The sequence below is a fragment of the Pinus tabuliformis genome, chromosome 9 (genome assembly GCF_031772625.1).
Source record: "Pinus tabuliformis cultivar Carrire ecotype Pingquan chromosome 9, CPIR1, whole genome shotgun sequence".
In the NCBI taxonomy this organism is placed as follows: domain Eukaryota; kingdom Viridiplantae; phylum Streptophyta; class Pinopsida; order Pinales; family Pinaceae; genus Pinus; species Pinus tabuliformis.
This window is the reverse complement of record NC_142307.1, coordinates 21,013,224-21,035,867: the sequence shown is the minus strand read 5'-3', so window position 1 is coordinate 21,035,867 and position 22,644 is coordinate 21,013,224. Positions and strand designations below refer to the sequence as shown.

Sequence of the window (22,644 nt, the reverse complement as noted above, 5' to 3'; positions counted from 1 at the left end):
GTAATGAGTTAGCTCAACAAATTCTATCCAACTTTCAAATTATAACAATTTAACAAAATAAGAATTTGAAAATTGAAATTTTTGTTTACCTGCCTCATCTGCTTCCCTTGCAATCCTTGCTAGGTTCTTGCCAAAGGTACCTATGGCTCTGCTGAAACAAGTAATCTGTCGGTGTATCTCCAGCTGATCGCTCTCCCTTGGGACCATGCGGTCAACGCAATCAATCAATCCATCTTTAACCTCTCCAGTCAAACCTTCTGCCTCCGAAGCTTTATAATGATACCTTGGGTTCACAGAAAACCCAGTTGGATGTATAGAGCAATGGAGTTGATTGATCCATCTTTAATCAATGATTTCCCAAATGGACCCATACTTAGCCACTCTATCCTTGTATATTGTCTTTATTTGCTCCTTTGCTCGATCCATAGCCTCATAAATGAAGCCCATAGCCAACCTTTCCCCATCCACCAACCGCAACACCTTAACCAGTGGCTCATCAACCTTCACAATCTTTGCTGCCTTTTGCCAAAATATTTCTTCATTAACTTTCTTTCTCACATCTTTGCCCTCTTGTTTGCGAGACCATTGACATTCATTCCATTCATCACTGGAAAACACCCTTTGTGAGTTTCTATGTTGGGAAAGCATAGATTGCAATGTCAAAAAATGAGTTGCAAATCTACTGATGGCAGGTCTAATAATATCCTTGTCCCTTGTGTGTTTCCTCATCAGGCTCAAAATCCATGAGTGATTGTACATATATTTTGTTATGCTTTTGGCATGCTCTATGTGTTCTTGACCCAATCTATCTTGCCAATATCCTCAAGCATGAGGTCTATAAAATGTGCAACACATGGGGTCCAAAAGATGGTTTTGTGTTTTTCCCTTAACATTTTACCAGCAAGAACATAGTTAGAGGCATTATCTGTGATGATTTAAACAAAATTAGTCACCCCACCTCTTTGACAACCTCATCGAAAAGCTGAAACAACAAGTGTGCATCTTTCACCCTATCAGATGCATCAACTAACAAGTGTGCATCTTTCACCCTATCAGATGCATCAACTAATTTTAGAAACATGGTTCCCTATGGGCAAAAGATAATAAAGTTTATGATGGTATCGTTCCTTTGATCAGTCCATCCATCTGACATGATGGTACATCTTGTTTTTTCCCATGAGCTTTTGAAATCATTCAAATATTCATCAATGGAAGAAACTTCTTTTTGCAAAAGACATCCCCTTAACTCATGCATAGTAGGGCCTTTGAAGCCCTTTCCAATAGCAAATATGGCATCAAACATGGGTTCATAATATGGTGAACGAGAAGCATTGAAGGGGATATCAGCATCATACTACCATCTATCTATGTAATCACAGGCAATCTCTCTCAATTCTTTCTTCCAATAGTCATCTAAAGTTGGTTGCATTTGACCTCTATTAGCTTGAGGACCATGTGCACTATCAGAGGGAGAGGAGGGTGTGAAATAACTTTTGATATCACCTTCTTTTTCATTTTACCCTGACCTTTTCTTGAATAGACTCCAAAGAGGGAGGAACATAGCGAAAGGGGTTGGATGCATCAGTGCCAGGGATAGATGAAGAGCCCTAATAATCAAAATTGGGGTTGGCAACCATCATGTGTTTTATACTCCTCTTCCTCCCAATTTCAGCGTCTATTTCTTTTTGCCCAGCTTTTTCTTCCTCAAACTTCTCAAATTTATCTAGCAACTCCTTCCTAATCTCCCCAATTTGTCCTGATGGTGCTTCACATCAAGTAATTTGGCCTCTAACACCAGCCAAGTGTTGTTTCAACCTATGAATGCCCCCTCCACCTCCTTTAATTTTTCTATGACAAAATTTGCAACGCATTTGATTATCAATCATTTCAGCAAATGCCCAAGCAACATCTTTCATTCTAGGAGCCATTTTTTGATATTTGGACTTGGAAATGAAAGGAAAAAATCTGAAAATGAAACAAACAAAAAACAACGCTTCAACGTTCATTTCTTTTACAAAAATTGCTCCTTTCAATTTCCATATTTGCAACAACAACAACAACAACAAAAAAGCAAAAAAACAATTTTAGAAGTGAAAAAAAATAATACCTCCAGGCTCTAGCCTCCTCAATGTTGCTCCAACAAACCAACTCCTCAATGCTACTCCAATGGCTGCCCAAAAAGCTCCTCACTATTGCTCCAATGATCGCCCAAGACTCCTCATTACTGCTCCAAAAACCAACTCCAGAACTCTTCACAAACTCCTCAAAAATTCTCACACAAATGCAATGAGATAGTTACAAGGAAATGTGAGGGGGTTGGGTTTCTTTTATAGGCTTGGGAGAGGTAGATGGCCTTAAAGAAAACATAAAACCAAATTATTATTTTGTTTGGGCTCCAATTTCCCCCCCAAAAAGAGTCGTCGGGCATCGTTGGGTGTCATTAATTGGTTCGGCCGGTTTAACACGTACTCGGCCAAGCCGTTTGTTTTCTTACCGAACAGGTCGAGTGGGTGACCGGCTCGGTCAGTGCGATAACAAACTAGCCACCAGACTGGCTTTCTACCAAGCAGAACGGGCTAGGGGTAAGGCTCGGTCAACTCGGCCAAAATCCAAGCCACCTCGGCCAATTTTAAAAACACTGTTGTCACCTCGCCTAAGGCTCCCTACTTTCTACGGACTTTCACCGATGGGAGGAGACCCGTTATGATAAGGATCACGGAATGGAGGGACCAATGATAGGGCGAGGGGTGACCCTAGCAGCCTATTCACAAGAGAGGCTCAAATATGTGGCTTGCTTGTCTTGGGAGACAAGATGGAAGGCTCTCAAGGAAGGGCTTGGGGAGGATATCAACGGTTAGGTTTTGAGTATGTGTCTTATAAAGGAGATCCCTAAGCCCTAGAATTCTTGTGGAAACTTGGGTTTCAGGTGATCTTTGAAGAATTAACCTTGATAATGCATGGGACCACGAAGGACTAAGTGCACCCGAGGTTAGGGCAAGGGGATAGGATTTAGCAACCAATGATATGCTTGACCTAATTAGGGAGGGGAAAGGGATCAAGGAATGAATGTTCCGCGAAAGGCAATGCAAGGATCCCAGTGAGGTTTCTAGCCTAAAGGAAACCAAGGGCAAGAATTGATCTTCAAGCTACGACTTGCGATATCTCAAGATCTGACAGTCAGAATCTCATGAAATTTGGAGGATTTCTTGAGAACACACTAGCGTAGTTGTAGACCAAAAATTGAAGTATTTGGATGGCTAGATTGTCAGATAATTGATGCCCTAGGTGACTTAGAGGCCTAGACCTAAAGAAGAGGGGGGGGGAGAAGGAAAGTAGGTTTAAGGTGATCACCTTATGGTTGACCAGTGCCTAATCCTTTGCAGACATTTGGAGTCAAGAGTAATTATGACTATGGACATTGAATTTTCTATGTAAAGGAGGCCTCAAAGACAACTTCCCTTGGCACTAGGGCAGCAGCAAAAGCAACATCAAAGACTTTATACTTCATTTTGCAAGATAGATGGCTTATCAAGATGAATTTCAGTAATGAAACATCCCTAGGAACATTCATTCATTATACATGACCCATACATGAAGTATTCACTATCCAGAAACAAAATTTCAACAACTTTGCATAAGAGATGTTGCAAATAAGCCCTAATATAGCGAAATCCCAGCTACAATGTATGTGACAAAATTAGAAAGAAAGAATAGCATTAAAATGTACTTACATGTATAAGAATATATCCAACCATCCCAAAACTTGCCATCAAGAAGCTCCAAGACATACGAAAATTAGCCAAACATCAAAATGCATTCCATCCTCCAAAAATTCGTCCTCAAAGAAGGATAGCAAAAAACTCTAAAGAGATACAACTTCCAAATCCAAGTGATGATGCTAAAATGAATCCTCATTACTTCTATTTATACACTTCTAATGAGTTCGATTTAGCTACCTGGGCCTACATTATCCACAAGAATAAAATAATGTGCAAAACAACTAATCTTTTAGTGACAAGCCCACCAAACTAGCTCATAAACAAAAGAATAAGCCTCTCAGGAGTTCGAATGATCAATAATACATGTCGTTGGGCCTTCTAAGAAGCCTGATGAAGTCCATAAGTTCCACAATGATGAATAGGACTCCCAAAAGTAGTGAACAAGGGGTTGTCTCTTTGTTCTCCAAATAATAAACCTATGGTACTCCCAATGGGTGTGAGGGCACACAAGTAACTTCGTGGATCTCCAATTACATCGAAGATGCATGTAGACTATTTGTAAGGGCTCAAATGATGGTATAAGTGATGCCTCATCAGCGTACAAGTCTTGGGTCATCTGCCAAGTGCATGGTACAACTGTGGGGCCGACTAGGCATGGTGAACCAGGTGCATCTTCCTCATCCAATAGTTGAATCTCGAACAATTTTTGAACATCTCTGGGGATCCATGGAGTGATGTCTATTGTTGTGGAAGCCCATGGCTCTCTAAACGCACCACACATGTGCCAATGTAGCCCTCTGGAGGGTTAGAACCCTGTATAGGGAGACCAAACCCAAAATGGAGACCACCTACAATCCTGCATAAGATCCAATGCATTTCCCTAGCCTTCCAGCACAACAAGTCATTTAAGGAATTTGATTTAAAGAGCTTACAAACCATGGACAACAAGTGGTCACTTCATAATGGCATACGCCCCCCCACATAGTGGGCTTTAGCATGTGCTAATGTTTCCAAGCTTCAAATGGGGTTAACCAACCCTATTCAGTGGTTTCTACCTTTAAAGGGGATAGTATGTCCAAGGTACATCCTTCAAATGGTGGCGACATGTGATAAAGAGATGAATGGAGTAGGGAATGAAAGGGGCAGCCCCAGGCCACATGTTGTCGTACAAGGGTAGCTAGCAAAAGGGAAGCCCACACTTGGGTATATAATGTATAAGAGGGAGAAATCGTGTTGCATGAGGTGCCCTGACCTCGATTTTTCCACCCATCATTATATGCCTTTTGCCTTTTATGATTTTTCTTTGATTAACTGCTAGGGGCTCAAGGGACAAGAGCATGATGTGTAAGGTATAGCAGTGGATATCCCCTTTAAGGTAGTGTGGTTCATTGCCCAGCAGGGGTTGGGACAATCGTGGGTTCCTGAATGATAAAGGAGGCTCATCTAGGGCCTATAGGAACCAAGATGATGGCCATGATAATGGGGTAGAGCTCATGTATTGGCTTTTGCCCACGTGCTAAATGTGTTTGTCTCAACCATCTTTTGCATTTTGTGGTATATATTCGAGTTGGATGTGGCCAATTATACTTTTACTTTTCTTTTCAGCTGCATCAACCTCTAGGGCATCATTCGAAGCCTGACCCAAGGTGTGGGCAAGGGGAGGTAGAAAGCTAACCCTATGTGGACCCAGTGGAGGAATGATGAAAGGGGGTATAATGAGCGGAAGGGGAGTGATATATGTGGATGAGGGAGTGGGACCACACAACCAAAATTAGGGTTTCTAGTGTAGTACCATCCAAAGTTCAGTAAAAAAGATCCCACAGGACTAGGGTCCAAGTTTAACATCCAAAAGAGGTCTAGGGGAGTGCACTGGAGAAGCATATTAATTGTTCTTCATACAAATTTCTGCAATTTATTAGTGTTGGCGTCATTATTTAAATTGCAATTATTGACCAACTAAACCATGGAAAGATGTTGAATTTTATTTCCAAACTTGCTAATTTTATAACCTTTTAATACATATACTTTTATGCATTTTGAATGGTTAAATGTGATGAAGTAACTAAGTATTGTTTGTTGTCATAAACTGTGGATTTGGTTGTGTTCCACAATTCTATTCGAGACTCCAAAGTACAAGAAGCCTTAGGATTGACCCATAGATATTTTAAACCATGTTGTTTGCATTACACTTTACCTCCACCTTACCCTAGCCTTTACAAGCTTCAGCTAATAGGTCTAGTTTATAGAATCCTTGGGGGGCACTTAGCATTAGTCTTTTTACGGTTATCTGATCCTTTAGTCCTACCGAGAAGCTTCCCTAGTGGTGGTTGGTTATCATCGCTAAAACAAAAGAGGGTTATTGTTGAGGTGATAGTGGTGACAGCCCTAGTTTGTTAAGCATATTCCTCTCCTAGTAAGACTTTGCACCAAGGTGCAAAATTTTGCAGCAATAGTTCTCACAGCATATTGATGGAAAGGCTTTATGCTTGAGACTTTCGCTTGTTATATTTCACCTGATTCTTTGTTTTTGTCATGGTTGATGAGACGACAAGGTAAGAACTTCTAATTGTTGCATAGAATTGTCGAACTGTAACATAATCTGACCATCCTAATTCGGTCTTTTACAAAGCATTGCACTTATAGGTTTCCAAAGTTGAATTGTTATCATGAGGTTTGATAATACCAGTACCAATATTCTTCGGAAGATAGGTTAATTGTTTCTCTTCTAAGTGATGTTGATATAATGATTAGTTAATGTACCTCTTGTGATTAGGATGTCGATAAGGTGTCTTCGTAATGTTCCTTTGATTTTCTTTTGGAGTTTTCTTTTCTTCTTGCACTGATGTTGTTTTATTAATTGTTCATCTTTTATTCGTAAGTACACTTGGAATTTCTATTGTTTTTACTCGAACATCCGAGTATATCTTTACTTGACTTAGTTTGGCATCTTCATCAATTGTGATATTAAGTGGATCTGAATTTGTTCCTTTCGCCACAACTTGCATTTTCACATCTGAAGATTTCAATGCTTCCCTCTAGATAAGTTGTTGAACTTTGTTTTCTAGCAACTTCTTATCCTTCTTAAGCTTCTTAAGTTGCATAAGTAATTTTTCATTGTGGTCCTTGACGCAAGGGATCTTTTCATTTTTGTCTATGATAATTTTGTCAACTCATTTTTGTATATCTTGCGCTGAATTTTGATTCTCTTGAACAGTCATCTTTAATATATCTTTAAGATCTTGTGGTCTTACTGAAGCTTAATCCAATTTAATGTCTTGTAACATTATCTTCATTTTGTACGAGTAACGTCAAAATCAGCGTCTTCGTATTTATGATGAAGGACCCTAGTGTTTCCTATTGAAATTGGTAGCTATGGTTGGTATTTTCATTGGCAAATTATAAAAGAAAAATTGATTTTTTTATGTTGACCAAGTCAGCCTCACTTGGTCAAGTCATGTTGAAATTTGGTAGCTCAAGGAGAAATTCCCCCCATTGGGACGCCTTCCTAATCCAGGGAAGACCCTTCTAGCCCTTGGAAGAATTTAATTTAGTCAAGGAAAAATATTATTTTTAATGTTGGAACCACATGTGCACAAAAGTACAAGTCGGCCTAGGCAATGAAATTCATCCTCCTCCAATGCATATATATACACCTCATGTCACATCACTTGGAGGCATCATCACACATTCATCACTTCATCAAATTAATTTGTACAAGTCTGAAATTGCGGGGTCCGAGCTCACACATGGAAGAGGAGAGAGAGTTTTTTGTTGACCGAGTTTGACTTCAATTTGGGATTGTTTGACCAACATTGACTTGAGGAGGCTTTGACTTGTTTTGACTTGGTTTAGATTTGTTCTTAGAGGACGAATTCAGGAGAGAGAAGGTCGAACTTTTTTGGGCTATTCGACCAAAGTTGACCACATATTCGCTGAAGTTTGACTGCATGTTTTATCTTTCTAATGACCGAGTTTTGTGAAGACTATTTTGACTAGGTTTGACCAAGCTTGGAAGGCTAAATTGATTGTTGCCTTGACCGAACTTTTTGGAAGTTGATTTAACCGTTGACCATGACTAGTTAGGGCTATCGTTGCTACTATTAGTTAGGGCTATTACTGCTACTATTAGTTAGGGCTAAAGGCTTGACTTTGACTCTTTGTTGATGAATTGGAACATTGTATCTCTCGGCTGAACATTGGATGACAATCTAATAGAAAATGGTTTTCCCCCTCTTGGGGTTTTTCCCTGGTCTTTGACCAAACACTGTGTCTCTCTTGTTCTTGGTTGTCTTCTAGTGTGCATTGGCTTATTGTTCTATCTACAATTGCTTATTGTCGCTGGATGATTGAAATTTTATTGGATAAAGTGATTGCCAATAGAAGAAGATTTATAATAAGTTATGTTGCAGGAAACGTTGGGCAAGAGGTTGTTTCACCCAACAAACAAAATTGAAACATCGAAACATGTGTTACGGCCTTGGAACGTGTTTCAAGGCATACTGGCATGGTTCACGAGGCCGAAACATGGCCCAGTACGGTATGAAATGCATTTCAAGGTCGTACAGGCATGTTTCTGGCAAAGTATCCTTTTCTACCATTTTTTTTCTTTTTTCATTTTTTTATTTGGCGATTAAAATATTGTGTGCATGTTTCTAGATGTCTCTCACAAGTTATAAAAAGACTCGCCTCATTCCCTCATCACACAAATTGAGTAAGTCGTTTCAAATGGAAAGGGGCGATTTTAGAAAGGAGAAAAGAGGAAGAGAGCAATGGTTTCAACAAGGGCATTTTCAACAGTAAAAGAAAGATATTTCACACGCAGATTCAGAGTGGGGAGTTTCCAGTTATGGCATTCTTGGATTTTGGCTCAGCGCCAGCCATCTTTCTCTTCTGTTTTGTGGCATTTTCGAGTAGCTTCAGCTCCAAAAAATTAATTTCGGTAAGAAGCATTCATTTTGTTAGTTTTTTTCCACTATTTCTTGTATTTTCTTAGGGTTTATGCTTCCAAAAATGTGAAAAACATTTCTTCTTTACAGATTTTTTTTTTTTTTCTTTTTTTCTTTTTGCAACAATGGCTTCCAACCAAGGTGCAAGTTCAGCCCCCAAGTCCAACCAAAGGGCTAACTATTATCCTCTTTGGAGGCATGTTCAGAAGCTTCAAAGATGTGCAAGTGGTGACTCATGGGAATGGCAATGTAATCTTTGCAGTAATTCGTATAAGGGCTCCTACCCAAGAGTGAAGGTGCATCTTTTGCATGGAGGAGGACAGGGGATTGCAAGTTGCCCGAAAACAATAGACCCAATGGTGAGGAAGGCATAGCAAAGAGAGCAAATTGAGGTTGATGGACTTAAAAGAAGGCATGAAGAGCTTGCTAATGCTACTCCTCATGCTCTACCAAACATTGAGCCAAGGATTGTGGTTGAAGCAAGGAAGAGGAAAGCGGCTCAACAACAACAACTACCACCATCCAAAAATACCAAAGGGACATCTGCTTCAGTTCAAGAGAGCAGAATTGCTAAATTGGTGAATGTGCAAGCGAGAGAAGAAGTTGATTCCAGAGTGGCTAGGTGCATCAATGCATGTGGTATCCCATTCAATGTTGTTCGGTCTCCTTACTGGAAAGATAAATAAGGCCAGTTAACAAAGCTCCCACAGGGTACAAGGGGCCCAACTACAAAAAAGTCAAAACTCAACTTCTTAAAAATCACGAGGAGCTTGTGGAGGATATCCTATCATTGATTCGTTCTTCCTTGTGTGGCTCTAGGGTTGGCATAGTATCAAATGGATGGACAGATACAAGGCGTAGGCCATTGATAAATATCATTACCACTTCACCAAAAGGAGAAATGTTTTTAAAGGCGGAAGACTGCTCAAGAGAGGTAAAAGATGCACAGTTCATTGTTAATGTTTTAATAAAATCTATTGAACAAATAGGGCCTAATAGAGTGGTGCAAGTTATCATGGATAATGCACCCATTTGCAAAGTTGCAAGTTTTATTATTGAGGGGAGGTAAGACCACATCATTTGGACACCCTGCATTGTCCATAGTCTGAATCTGATCTTAGAGGAGAACGACAATAAAGGTTCTGTGGATAAAGGAAATCACAGGGGAAGCAAGGGAGATTGTTAAATTTATCACCAACCACCACTAATCTCAACCAATATTTCGAGAGTACTCCCAATTGGAGCTATTAAAAGTTGTTGAGACAAGATATGCCTCAAACTTCCTAATGTTGCATCGCCTTGTTGAGGTTAAGCAACCATTAGTTTCTATGGTGGTAAGTCAACTTTGGGTTGAGTGGAGACAAGCACATTTGGAGCGAGAATATATGGTGCGTAGATTGTGCCTTGATGAGAAGTGGTAGAGAAAGATAGATTTCTTGCTAAAGTTCACAACCCCTACATTTGAACATTTTCGGAACACTGACACAGACCAACCTTTCTTAGGAGAGGTATATGATGGCATGGATACCATGGTTGAGAAAACTATGGAAATCATTTCACACGAATCTCCACAGCTTTTATTTGTTGATCATCATTTCGCTGATTTAGTCAAGAAAATCATTGTTGATAGGTGGAACAATTTCAACACTCCATTGCACACTTTAGCACAGGCCCTAAACACGAGATTTTATGATGAGGAGCTTATTGCTCAAAGCAATGGGAAGAGGAGGGCACCGCATAAGGATAGTGAGGTGGCTAATGGGGTGAGAAAAGACTCGATGAGAATGTTTCTAACTCATCTACACAGGGAGGTGAAGGAAGAATTTGCTAGTTTTGTTGCAGAATTAGATGATTATTCAGATATATCATCTTTAGAAGAGAGAAGCATCATGAATCCATTTACGTGGTGGATTTGTCATGTAGAAAATAGTGTAAATTTGCAAGCTCTTCATCAGTAGAAAGGAATTGGACACCTATGGTTTTATTCATTCTGTGAAGCGCCATAGGTTGGGCTCACAGAAGGCAGAGGATCTTGTTTATGTGCACTCCAACCTTCACCTTGCATCTCATAGGGGTCCAGAATATAGCAGTGGCCCTTCTAAAGAATGGGTTGTGGATCCAAAAACTCCTAAAGCAACAAGGTTAGAACATCAATAAAAAATATAGTAGTTATTCCTATATATATATATATATATATATATAAGAGGGTAAATTGAAAGTGGAGTCTCGAACAAATATTTGAAGATTTATGTAACTATATATCAAGTTATATAATAAGGGAATTTTTTGGGGAAGACAATATTAAAAGAAAAAGGGGGCAAAGAGCAATAAACTGAAATTAGACTATTTAAATTAAAAAGGATTAAATATAATTAGAAGGACATTTGGAAAATGTTAAAACCAAAAAATAAAATAAAATTTGATATTATGGAAGGTCATATAAAAGGAAATTACAAAGAAAATAATATATATATATATATATATATATATCAAAAAAGGGGTTATAAAATTTACACATTTGACTAAAAAGATAAAGTAGAAATTGTTAAGGACTCAATACTAAGGTTTGAAAGATAAATTAAGTTCTAAAGATTTATAAAAACAAAAAAAATAATATTAAAGGGGTACCATAAAACCCCAAGGTTGAGCAAAAATGGAGTAGAAATTGTTAAGGACTCAATACTAAGGTTTGAAAAATAAATTAAGTTCTAAAGGTTTATAAAAAAAAAAATAATAATAATAATAATATAAATGGGTACCATAAAACCCCAAGGTCGAGCAAAATGGAGTCTAATTTGAAGATGAATGAAGGAGCTATGGATTCCATATACAATTCTACGTTTTGTACAAAATGTCCGCTTTGTCAAACAGAATTTGAGTATTCGTCGGTATTTAAAAATTGCACAATCTTTTGTCCATTGTGTCAACAATTGTTTACTTTGGAGGAATATCAAGGTAATCTACATACACAAATTAAAAGATTAAAAGAAGAACTCATAGAACTTCAACAAAAAACTGAGGGATCAAAAAAGAAATATAAGGATCTCAGAGATGAGTGTTACGAAGCATCAATGGAAAATAATGACGAAATTTTGTGTCTAAGGGACCATAGTCAAAAATAACTTACAAAGATCAAGAAGGCCAAGGCTACTAAGCAAAAATTAGAACAAGAAAAGGAATGTCTCGGAAAAAAATTCAACGGGAATCTATCAGAGAAAGAAGAAGAAAATTTGCACTTAAAAGACCTGAGTCAAAGGTTATTAGAACAAATCAAAAATTTAAGAGATGAGAAAGACACTATGAATAAGTCAACAATCCAGAAAGTGAATAACGTTCACATTTAAAAAATCATAACCAAAATTTGCTTAATCAGATTAAGAAGCTTAAGGATGATAAGCAATCATTGAAGAATAAATTCGAAGAACTTGTCACAAAAGAAGCATCAAAATCTCCAAACATAGCAGTCCCAGTTGAAGAAAAAGGAACAAACACAAATTCTATTAATTTCACAGTTTAGACAAATCCAAATCCAATTAAACTGGAGACATATTCAGATGTCACAGTTCAAACGATGAAAATTCCAAGTGAAGATTCTGTAATCAACTCAACAACATCAGTACCTGAATTAAATCAGGAAATTGCCACATATGATAAGGGAAAGTCAAACCAAGAAAACTCCTTATCGGCATCTAAATCACAAGAGCAAACATCTCAATCAGTTTGCATATTTGTATTACTCATAACATAAACAACAGACTTATGTTCCAAAGAATACTGAAGTTTGCACAATCCAATCCTATGATAACAACTCATCACAAGTTTCTAGTAACTGCAAGATTCCATGGAAGATTGATTTAGGATGGTTAGATCCTTTCTTAGCACGCAATTTTGTTTATCACTCAGAGGATCCTATCATCATGTATAAGCGAAGATGACAACTCAAAGAACTCTGAAAGATATGAAAAGATTAAAAGACAGAGACAAATGACACGCCTTGTCAGCAATGGGCTTTGAGGACAAATCTTTTTGAAGGGGAAGGTAATGTTATGAATAAAATACATATATAAATCATACAAATAATATAAATAATAATAATAATTGAAGAAGCATGTCCCTATGGACATGACCATTCGTAAAAAGATATCTGCCTAACTATATATACAGGACCCTCAGTTGTAATCAAATCATCTCATAGCTTCTGTACATTTCTATATCAATATACATGGATATTTATCTATTTCAGATCTTCTGAGTATTTTGCTGCGTTTATGAACAGCAGCACAGATGTGGCACAGAAACAGGAGAATGTATGGTATGACAATAAGTATGACTAGTATGACAACTGTACAGAAAAAAATAGTATGACAACTATTACAGATATGCGCTTGTGGCAATGTATAATTCCTGCCTAGTGGCTCTCCTTAACCTTGTTCATTGTTGTCACAATCTTTTTTGTGCTATAACTACTTCAGTTGTTGGATGTATCATTTATTTCATAGTCGTTGAATTATGGCAATTGTTGCACTTAGCCCATAGCACTTTGGATCTTTTTCTTTTTTTTTTAAATCAAAATTTTTAAATTTTGCAACGGAATAACTTCAACAAAATTTCTGGACTCATGAGTGGCCAAAGGCCTGATTGTGGTCAATGACCAGAATTAGAGAAACTCTGAAAAAATAGGGTTTGGCCAAAAGATTAATCAGACAAGATCTGTGTTGGAAACATAATCCTTTGGGGTTATGTAAAATTGGATTATTCACTTGAGAGGAAGGAAAATTAGAGAAACTCTGAAAAGTAAGGGTTTGGCGAAAAGCCGAATCAAACAAGCTCTGTGTTGGAAACATAGCAAAAATCCCACTAGACCAAAGGGAGAGGTGTATCTCAAGATTTTGAGAGGAATTAGCTAGGGAAATCAGGGGAGTTCTTCATGGCAATCTTCCTTTGGAATTGTGTAAATTTGGTTTATTCGCTTCAGAGAAAGCCTCAAATGAACACCAACAATCATGAGAAGTCCAAGAGACCTCTTGGAATATGAAACCAAGGGCCAGAAATGTTTGTAATTACTCTTCATTGTATTATCTCTCACTCTTTGAAGGCTACAGTTCAAAACTTTCCCTCTCCCAGATTTGGAGAGTTTGGCATTACTGCCACCCAGAAGACTAAACCCTTCGAAAGCTCATGTTTCTCACAATTACAGATTGTAACACAAAGCCAATTTCACAAAATTGTGATAAAAAATGTGAACTCAATGCCAACATGCGTTGTTGTATATAGTGTTCAAACTTCAAATTTAGCAGGCAGATGTACCTAAAAGGCACACCAGAAACTGATATTAATCTGAACTCAAATCACATACCATATCACAGCAAGCAATCTAGGTGTCTAGATATGCCAGTAGAAAAAGATCCTCCTATTTTGAAAAATGGATATGCATGTACACAGACACCAACCACCCTGAGAAAAGGGTTCGGGCGCTTGGATTATGTTCTTAGGAAGAGATCAACTTAGTCACCAGCATATGTGTGCAAGCTATATAAGAAATGAAGGGATCAAAATATATTTATCTTAAGCTATATGTAAACTGAGGGAATCAAAATATATTTATCTTATTAATAGAAATATTTCTTAACAGTACTGCACACAGTTCTCTATTTCTCTTCTTTCTGCAGCTTTTATAACGTTTGATTCCATCCCCAGTTCAATCTCAATCCCAACACCCTCCTCACATAAATGAAACAAGAAACTGCATAAGTTCAGACAGCTTAATGCAACACAATATGAAGTAAAGAGAGATGAACACCTGAAATATAAAATGTTACTTGAACTAAGAGTGGTAGATGATGATATAGTTAGTCCCACCACCTCTACTTCAAGCATTGATACAAACATGTGAGAGTGCCAATCTTTTATACTGGGTTCCCGCTACAGTCTTCATTTTCCCTTGAAAGCAATTTGTGCGTGCACTTGGGTTTTACAGTTTAGGTTCATTCATTTTTTAGTCCACCCCTTCACCTATGTTTATAATGTTTCATTTGTTTGCTTTATTTCAGCATTTTCATATGCATCAGTCCCCAGCGTTTCTATCCTAGTTCTTTTCTATCCTGCTGGTTCCAATTCGAGTCCCATTGACGTACTTTTCCCATTCATGGACCTTTAGTATAATTTCTTTCTTTATTTATTTCTTTCTGTGAATTCAAAACTATTATAACCAGAACTTGACAAAGTAAACCATAATTAACTTGCATATGAATTATAATGTCAGATGGCAAACCAAAAGCCAAGTCTTGAAGTTGATCCTCTGGTCTTGCTTCAGCCATAGTTGTGTCAGCTGCCATAGCTGGTGCAGACTGAGAGGTACCAGAGCTACTCATCGACATTGCCAGAGCCTGCTCTAACAAAGCTGCCTCGTCCTCCTATAAATGAGAACATAACAGATGAGATGCAAAGCTAAACTGTCTTAATAACAATCATACTAATCCAGACATCACTTAAAACAAAACAGCATACACATGTCACAATCTTGCACCAACCTGGCATTTTCTTAAGCTAAACTGTCTTAATAACAATCATACTAAGCCAGTCATCACTCAAAACAAAGCAGCATACACATGTCACAATCTTGATCCAACCTGGCATTTTCTGCTTGATTATGAATGTGTAATAGTTTCTTTGTAGCGACGATTTAAGTAGATTGGGTTTCAAACCCTTGAAAAAGATGTAAAGTATTGCTATGAGCTGAAAAAAAAGATCCAATCCTTTTCAAAATATATATCTCAGTTCAATTTAATTAGCAGAAGATAGATACAAAATAAAACCAGAATAAAAAACGAAGATGTTTATGTACTTCTCTTATTGATTCCAAAAACATCTAGATAAGATGATTTATTAATATCCAGGGAACGATCACAAAAGTAGATCAAAACTGAAGTACCGCAAATTTGGGATTACATAAGCAACTCCAATAACTATAGTAACAGCAACACAAAAAGATGTAGCAACAAACTAAAAGACTAGCTTAGGGAAAGAAAGAGACAAAGACATAAAACAAATACATAAGTGAAATATCATCAAGAACATGTCAAGAATTGCTGGAACTAGAAGTCGAGGCCAAGGGGCAAGGGGGGTTGTGAGAAGTCTCCTCAACCAAGAGGGCTTGATTGTGCTATACTAGAAGGGATCATGTGGTGCTGTCCTTCAAAGGATCTTGGCGTGGAGCCATAGACCAAGGAGACCCATCACTCCTAGAGCACTGAGTTCAAGAGGTATGCCCTTCCTTGTGTACATTCCTGGGATATAAATAGGTGAGTGCAACATCTCATAGAGAATACAAGATAAAATAATTTTATCAATGTCCAACAAACAAACCAATAGTAGGTCAATAGGACTCAAAAAGTACAAGTGTAAGCGTGCATCATGTGTGAATTTTAAAATATATCGACTATCTACTACAAATCTCCTAACACTCCAGGTCATCAAGATGAATAAACTGATGAAGTTCTAAGTATTGGATATGATGGAGGGGGATGAAATCGAAGTGTTTTGTGAGTGAATCCTCCAAGAGGCTCTAGTGGAAATATCTATGCTAGATGCAAGTTTCAAAGATGATCTAGACATTGATGTTACATAAGACTCTACACGTCACTTTGCACCATCAACCATCCAAATCGAGGGAAAGAATGAAGTGATCAACCAAAAAGGGATTGTCTTGGGTGAATCCTATATAATTTGTTCCTAAAAGCTAGTACTTCCATAGGGAAAGGAGCTAACACCTCTGGTCTTCATATTCAAAGAAAGTAGTAAGGTATCGTCCCAAATCTCTATAAAGGTAGTGGAAGCTTACCATGCTCTCGGGGTAGGTGAGTTAGCTACAAAAATTTGTGCTCCACCCTAAGCATATTTTTCGAATGAAAGTGATGCAGGAGCATACAGCTCAGCAATTTCATCATGTTCTAGTTAACTTAGGGGGTCTTGTGTTTTCAAGGAAGTTGGATTCCTATGTATGTAATTATTAATTTTTTGAATGATTAGAACAGGAATTAATTAGATATTGTGAGGATATTTGTAAATTCTTTCGAATGTAGGAGAACATGAGTGATGATGAGTGATGACGAGAGAGTTGGAAATCAATTATAAGTCTTAAACTAGAAAGTGGTGTCATGATTCGTGGAATTAGAGAGGATTCTTAGTGATTACTAGAGTTAAAAGTGGACTTAGAGGATATTCAAGATTTAGTTCAACAGATTAAGGATCTGAACCAGAATTGGTTAAACAGAACCTTTTGTATAAATGTAAGCCTAAAAGGCATAGTAGTCAAGTAGAGAGAAGTAAAGAGGTCAGCAGTCAGTCAGTCAGAGTCAGTCAGTCAGTTAAGCCTACGGGCAAGGAAAGGAAAGGCCATTGATATTGAAAATCAAGCCGAGGAAGAAATTCATGTGTAATAGTTGTTTATTAATACAGATAACTTGATTCTGAGTTTGTGTGATGTGTATTTGAATTATAAGTTGTGTGTGAACTTGAGTAATTTTGTGTAACGTAGGTTGCAGGTGTGCAAAATCAGAGAAGAAGTACAGAGAGGAGTGTTATGGTTTTACGCACAGACAGTATTGGAGAAAGCCTTTAATGTTACAGTGAAGGTGAAGGAAGCATAAAGGCGCGAGCGGAGATCGAAGATCAGAACAAGTGAAGATCGTGAGGCGAAGACAAATACACAGGCAGAAAGTTGAATGGGCGATTACACAGTAAGATCCAAAAGAACGTATCAACGCACAGGAACCGTTAGATCAGTCAGATCAACGAATGAGAGCAAGGGAGATAGACAACTAAGATTAAGTCACGCAAATGAAGTCAAGAAGATGAATGGCAGATATTAAGCGATAACCCTTTATTAAGTCGAGTTCTTTAAGTTTCGTATTGAGCACGTGGGTAGTATTCACAAAGGGTAAACAGTTTCTCCCACACCCTAAAGGTGGTAAGCGGTTTTTCAAAATTTCACGCGATTACCTTTAGCGGCTGACACGTAGCAAACAGTGGAGAGAGAAAACCACTTTTCTCGCGTGCTCTCAACCGGATAACGGTTGTGCAAATATTTGCGCGAGATTGCGCGATAGCCGTTGGATCAAGCGAGATTGATCAACAGTGGAGATCAGCCAAGCTGGTTGGCGATCGGGTGACGCGACAGCCGTTGGATTGGGCGGAGCAGATCAACGGTGGAGATCGTCCGGGATAGTTAATGATCGGGCGACGCGATAACCATCGGATCAAGGAATGAGATCGACGGCGGAGATTTAACGCGCTAAGGAGACCATCGATATATATGCAAAAGGTTTGAAGAATGATGGAAAGGTAAGGTTTAAGTGTGTTTATGAGATGTTTCTATTATACGGGAATTATAATAGAAATAAGCGGGATTAGTGTATTTCTGGTTAAGAATTAACCAAAGTTTATGAGGGGTTGTGTAAGGTTCCGCTTAAAGGTTTATCAAAGGTTTAGATTTTCGATACTTAAGTCTAATATTTCCGCATAGAGTTTAATTAAAAAGCCTTGAACCTTGATTAAGTGAAGATTTTACTAAGTATGGAATTTTGAGAATTCCTTGGACACATATACTGTGACATGGAAAAAAAATTTGCATACTGTGGGTATATGCGGCTTAGGCTGCATCATTATGGTGTTTGCAGCTTAGGCTAGCATCATAAAGGAATCTTATCTTATCTAAAGTGGGGCACTCCACTAAGAGCACACCTATGGAATATTCCTAGTGCTAGAGAGAAATAAGTTGCAAGAATTCTTTATGTGTAGTCTATGTATAAGTAAATATTTCTTATTGAATAAGAACTGAATTGGTGATTACAAGCCTTCGTGGCAGTTTGCCTATATAGGCAACTAGCCACGAAGGTAAATGGTCACATTGTTTGACCTTCGAACTTTCAGAACTAAAAGTGTTACTAATTAATTAATTATTTTTATTATTATCATTTTTTAATATTTTTTATTTAATTACTATTTTTATAAATATTTTATTCATAACATTGCCACCCCTTAGAGATGCTTTGTCCTCAAAGCATAACAAACAAGGTTATCTTTAGTTGAGCACATTGTTATGGAATGGCATCTATTTAATTTGACTTTGTTTGTGCCTTGTGAGTTGGTGAAGTTCTCATATGTATTTGCACCTTCCTTGAAGCTGGGAGCATCAACATCATATAATTTATAGTGTCATCCTTGCCAACTAAACTCCATGAACTGTTCCTCAAGGTTTGTAGTATGGCTTCCTAACAGTATTAACCATTTTGCACCTAGCATTATATCCATTTCTTTGAGCGGTAGGGCAAAGAATTCTATTTGTAGTTCTAGTTCTTGTATCTAGATTGAAACCTTATGACATTCTCCTATCTCTTCGAACTTTTGCCCAGTAGCAAAAGTCATGGTCAAGTCCTTGATTGGGCACATACTAAGATTAAGTTGTTTAGCAAGATCAATGTTTATAAAATTATGAGTACTGCCAGAATCTACAAGTATATTGACATTTTTGCCTCTTATGATCCCTTTAAGTTTCAAGGTTTTAGGGTGTAATCTCCTCGTCATGTTTGTTGGTGATGTTGTAAGCTTAGTGTTATTTCTTCTTGGAGACTGGGTTCTCTGCTTTCGAAGGTGTGGTGGAACGTATTTTGCAGTTGCTTGTTGTTTTTTATTTTTTGAAAAATTGCTTTCTTCATCCTGATTTTTCTGGACACATGAGATTGTAGCTAATGATGCTTCTTGTGATGTTTCCTCAAGGTCTGAATCTGCATTGTGCATTATAGTGATTTCTTCATCAGGTTCTTGTACTTCAATTTGCCTTCCATCTACTATTTTATAGTAACGTAAGGACATGTCTTCACATTTATGTCCTGGTGTCCAATTTTCTCCACACTTGCGACAATTATTTTTCTTCTTTATCCTTTTCTCTGACTCATTACTTGAAGTGTTTGACTCTTTCTCAACTTCATAAGTATATAATTTCTTGTTAAGGCATCTATGTCCTGATGTCCATTTGTCTCCACAATATCTACATTTGTTTCCCTTTTTTACCTGGGTATTATTGTTGGTTTTCATCTTCCTTGAATGATGGCATGTTGAACTTATGTTTTTGTTCAATAAGCCTTGTCGCATGTCTAACTTCTTTGATAGTTTGTGGTTTGTACAATTTCATTTATGCATGAATATAATCTTTAAGTCCACATCTATACATTTTAAGTAGTTGTTCATCAGTAAATCCTCTTTGTCGTGTAGCCAATACTTCCCATTCGTGGGTATATTCGCTTACATAGCCCTTTTGTTTGAGATGAACAAATTTGTTGTAAACATCATCTTCTTCTTCCTCATAGAATCCTTTTAGCAAGGCATCCACAAAATTCTTCCAATGGAAAGGATGAGCATCACATTTGCCAAACCACCATAGGAACCAGTCATATGCTTATGCTTCCAAATTGATGAATGTTGCTAGGATTTTCTCACGTTCACCTAATGGTGGGTTTGACTCGAAAATGGCTTCCATTTTTTAACCCAAGCACTAGCACCTCTATGGTCCTTACCATTGTACTTTGGTAGCTCCCTTTTAATCCACTAATAGTCTTTTTCTAGAAATTTAGTGTAATATTGGCTGCCTGAAAAGCATATCTTCAGGTTCACGCACAATTTTGTTTTGCGGTCTGGATTTTGGTCCTTGAAAAGTTTGAACTGTTAGCATGTCCACTTTTCCCATTAATTGATTAAGTTGTCTGTATGGTCATCAAGTCTTTTGGTGGTTTCATCAAATTTGAAGTCTTTCTATAGTATTTCCTCCATCATCGATGTTGTTACCGCTCAAACTAGAAAGGGTCCTAAAAGGGCATCCTTGAAGGGTTACTACTAGGCTAAGGGCAACAATGGAGCGATAACCCACTGTCACCTCGGCTAAGGCTCCCTACTCTTTACGGTTTTTCACCAATGGGAGGAGACCCGTTATTATAAGGATCACGAAATGGATGGACCAATGATAGGGCGACGGGTGATCTTGGAAGCTTATTCACAAGAGAGGCTCAAATATGTGGCTTGCTTGTCTTGGAAGACAAGATGGAAGGCTCTCTACGAAGGGCTTGGTGAAAATTTCTAGGGTTAGGCTTTGAGTATGTGTCTTATAAAGGAGATCCCTAAGCCCTAGAATTCTTGTGGAAACTTGCGTTCCAAGTGATCTTTGAAGAATCAACCTTGATAGTGCATGAGACCACACGGGACCAAGTGGACTTGAGGTTCAGTCAAGGGGATAGGCTTTAGCAACCAATGATATGGTTGACCTAATTAGGGAGGGGAAAGGGATCAAGGAATGAATTTTCAATGAAAGGAAATGCAAGGATCCCAATGAGGTTTCTAGCATAAAGGAAACCAAGGGCAATAATTGGCCTTCGAGCTAGGGCTTGCGATATCTCCAAATCCCACCATCAGAATCTCATGAAATTTGGAGGGCTTCTTGAGGACACACCAGCGTAGTTGTGGACCAAAAATCGAAGTATTTGGATGGCTAGATTATGAGATAATTGATGCCCTAGGTAACCTAGAGGACTAGACCTAGAGAAGAGGAAAAGGGAGAAGGAAAATAGATTTAAGGTGAAAATAGGTGCCTAATCCTTCAGGGAGATTGGAGTCAGGTAGAATTATGATTATGGATCTTTGAATTTTCTAGGTCAAGGAGGCCTCAAAGACGACCTTGCTTGGCACTAGGGCAGCATCAAGTAGCTTCAAAGACTATATACTTCGTTTTGCAAGGTAAATGGATTTTCAGGATGAATTTTACTAATGAAACATCCCTAGGAATATTCATTCATTATAAATGGCCCATACATGAAGCATTCACTATCCAGAAACAAAATTTCCACAACTTCGCACAAGAGATGCAGCAAATAAACCCTATATAGCGAAATTTCAGCAATAATGTATGTGACAAAACTAGAAAGAAAGAATTGCATTAAAAAGTACTTACATGTATAAGAATATATCCAACCAAAAACACTTGCCATCAAAAAGCTCCAAGACATACAAAAATTATCCAAACATCAAAATTCATTCCATGCTCCAAAAATTCATTCTCCAAGGATAGCGAAAATCCCTAAAGAGATACTAGTTCCAAATCCAAGTGATGATGCTAAAATGAATCCTCATCACTTTTATTTGTACACTTCTAATGAGTTCAATTTAGCTACTTGGGCCTACATTAGCACCTAAAATAAACTAATGTGTAAAATGAATAACTTTTGGTGACAAGCCCACCAAACTAGCTCATAAATAAAAGAATAAGCCTCTCAAGAGTTCAAATGATCAATAATACATGTCGTTGGGCCTTCTAAGAAGCCTAATGAAGTCCACAAGTGCCACAATGATGAATAGGACTCCCAAAAGTAGTGGACAACGGGTTGGCCCCTTGTTCTCCAAATAATAAACTTGTGGCGTTCCAAATGGGTGTGAGGGCACACAAGTAACCTCATGGGCCTACAAGTAGGTTGAAAATGCCTGTAGACCATCTATAAGGTCTCAGATGATGGTGTAAGTGATGCCACATCAGCATGCAAGTCATGGGTCATCTGTCAAGTGTATGATACAATTGTGGGTTGGTTGGGCATGTTGAACTAGGTGCATCTTTTTCGTCCAATAGGTGAATCTCGAGCAATCTTCGAACATCTTTGGGGATCCATGGACTGTTGTCTACTGTGTGGAGGTCCATGGCTCTCAACACACGCCCTACATGTGCCAATGTAGCCCTCGGGAGGGTTAGGACTCCGTATAGGGAGACCAAACCCAGAATGGAGACCATATGCAATCCTACATAAGATCCAATGTGTCCCCTAACCTTCCAGTACAACAAGTCATCAAAGAAAATCGAGTTAAAGAGCTTACAAACCATGGAGAAAAGGTAGGCACTTCATAATGGCATGTCTTTCCATTGTGGGCTTTAGCATGTGTTAATG

General features: G+C 38.1%; 1 protein-coding gene across 1 annotated transcript in view; it reads right to left on the bottom strand.

The window, feature by feature from the left end:
* LOC149146908 (26S proteasome non-ATPase regulatory subunit 4 homolog) overlaps positions 1-22,644 on the bottom strand; it is a 204,437-nt gene that overhangs the window by 41,845 nt on the left and 139,948 nt on the right. Inside the window, exon 7 of the mRNA XM_089438178.1 lies at positions 14,937-15,078. Within this exon, the coding sequence (XP_089294304.1) occupies positions 14,937-15,078 (142 nt within the window). The remainder of the gene's footprint in view (positions 1-14,936; positions 15,079-22,644) is intronic.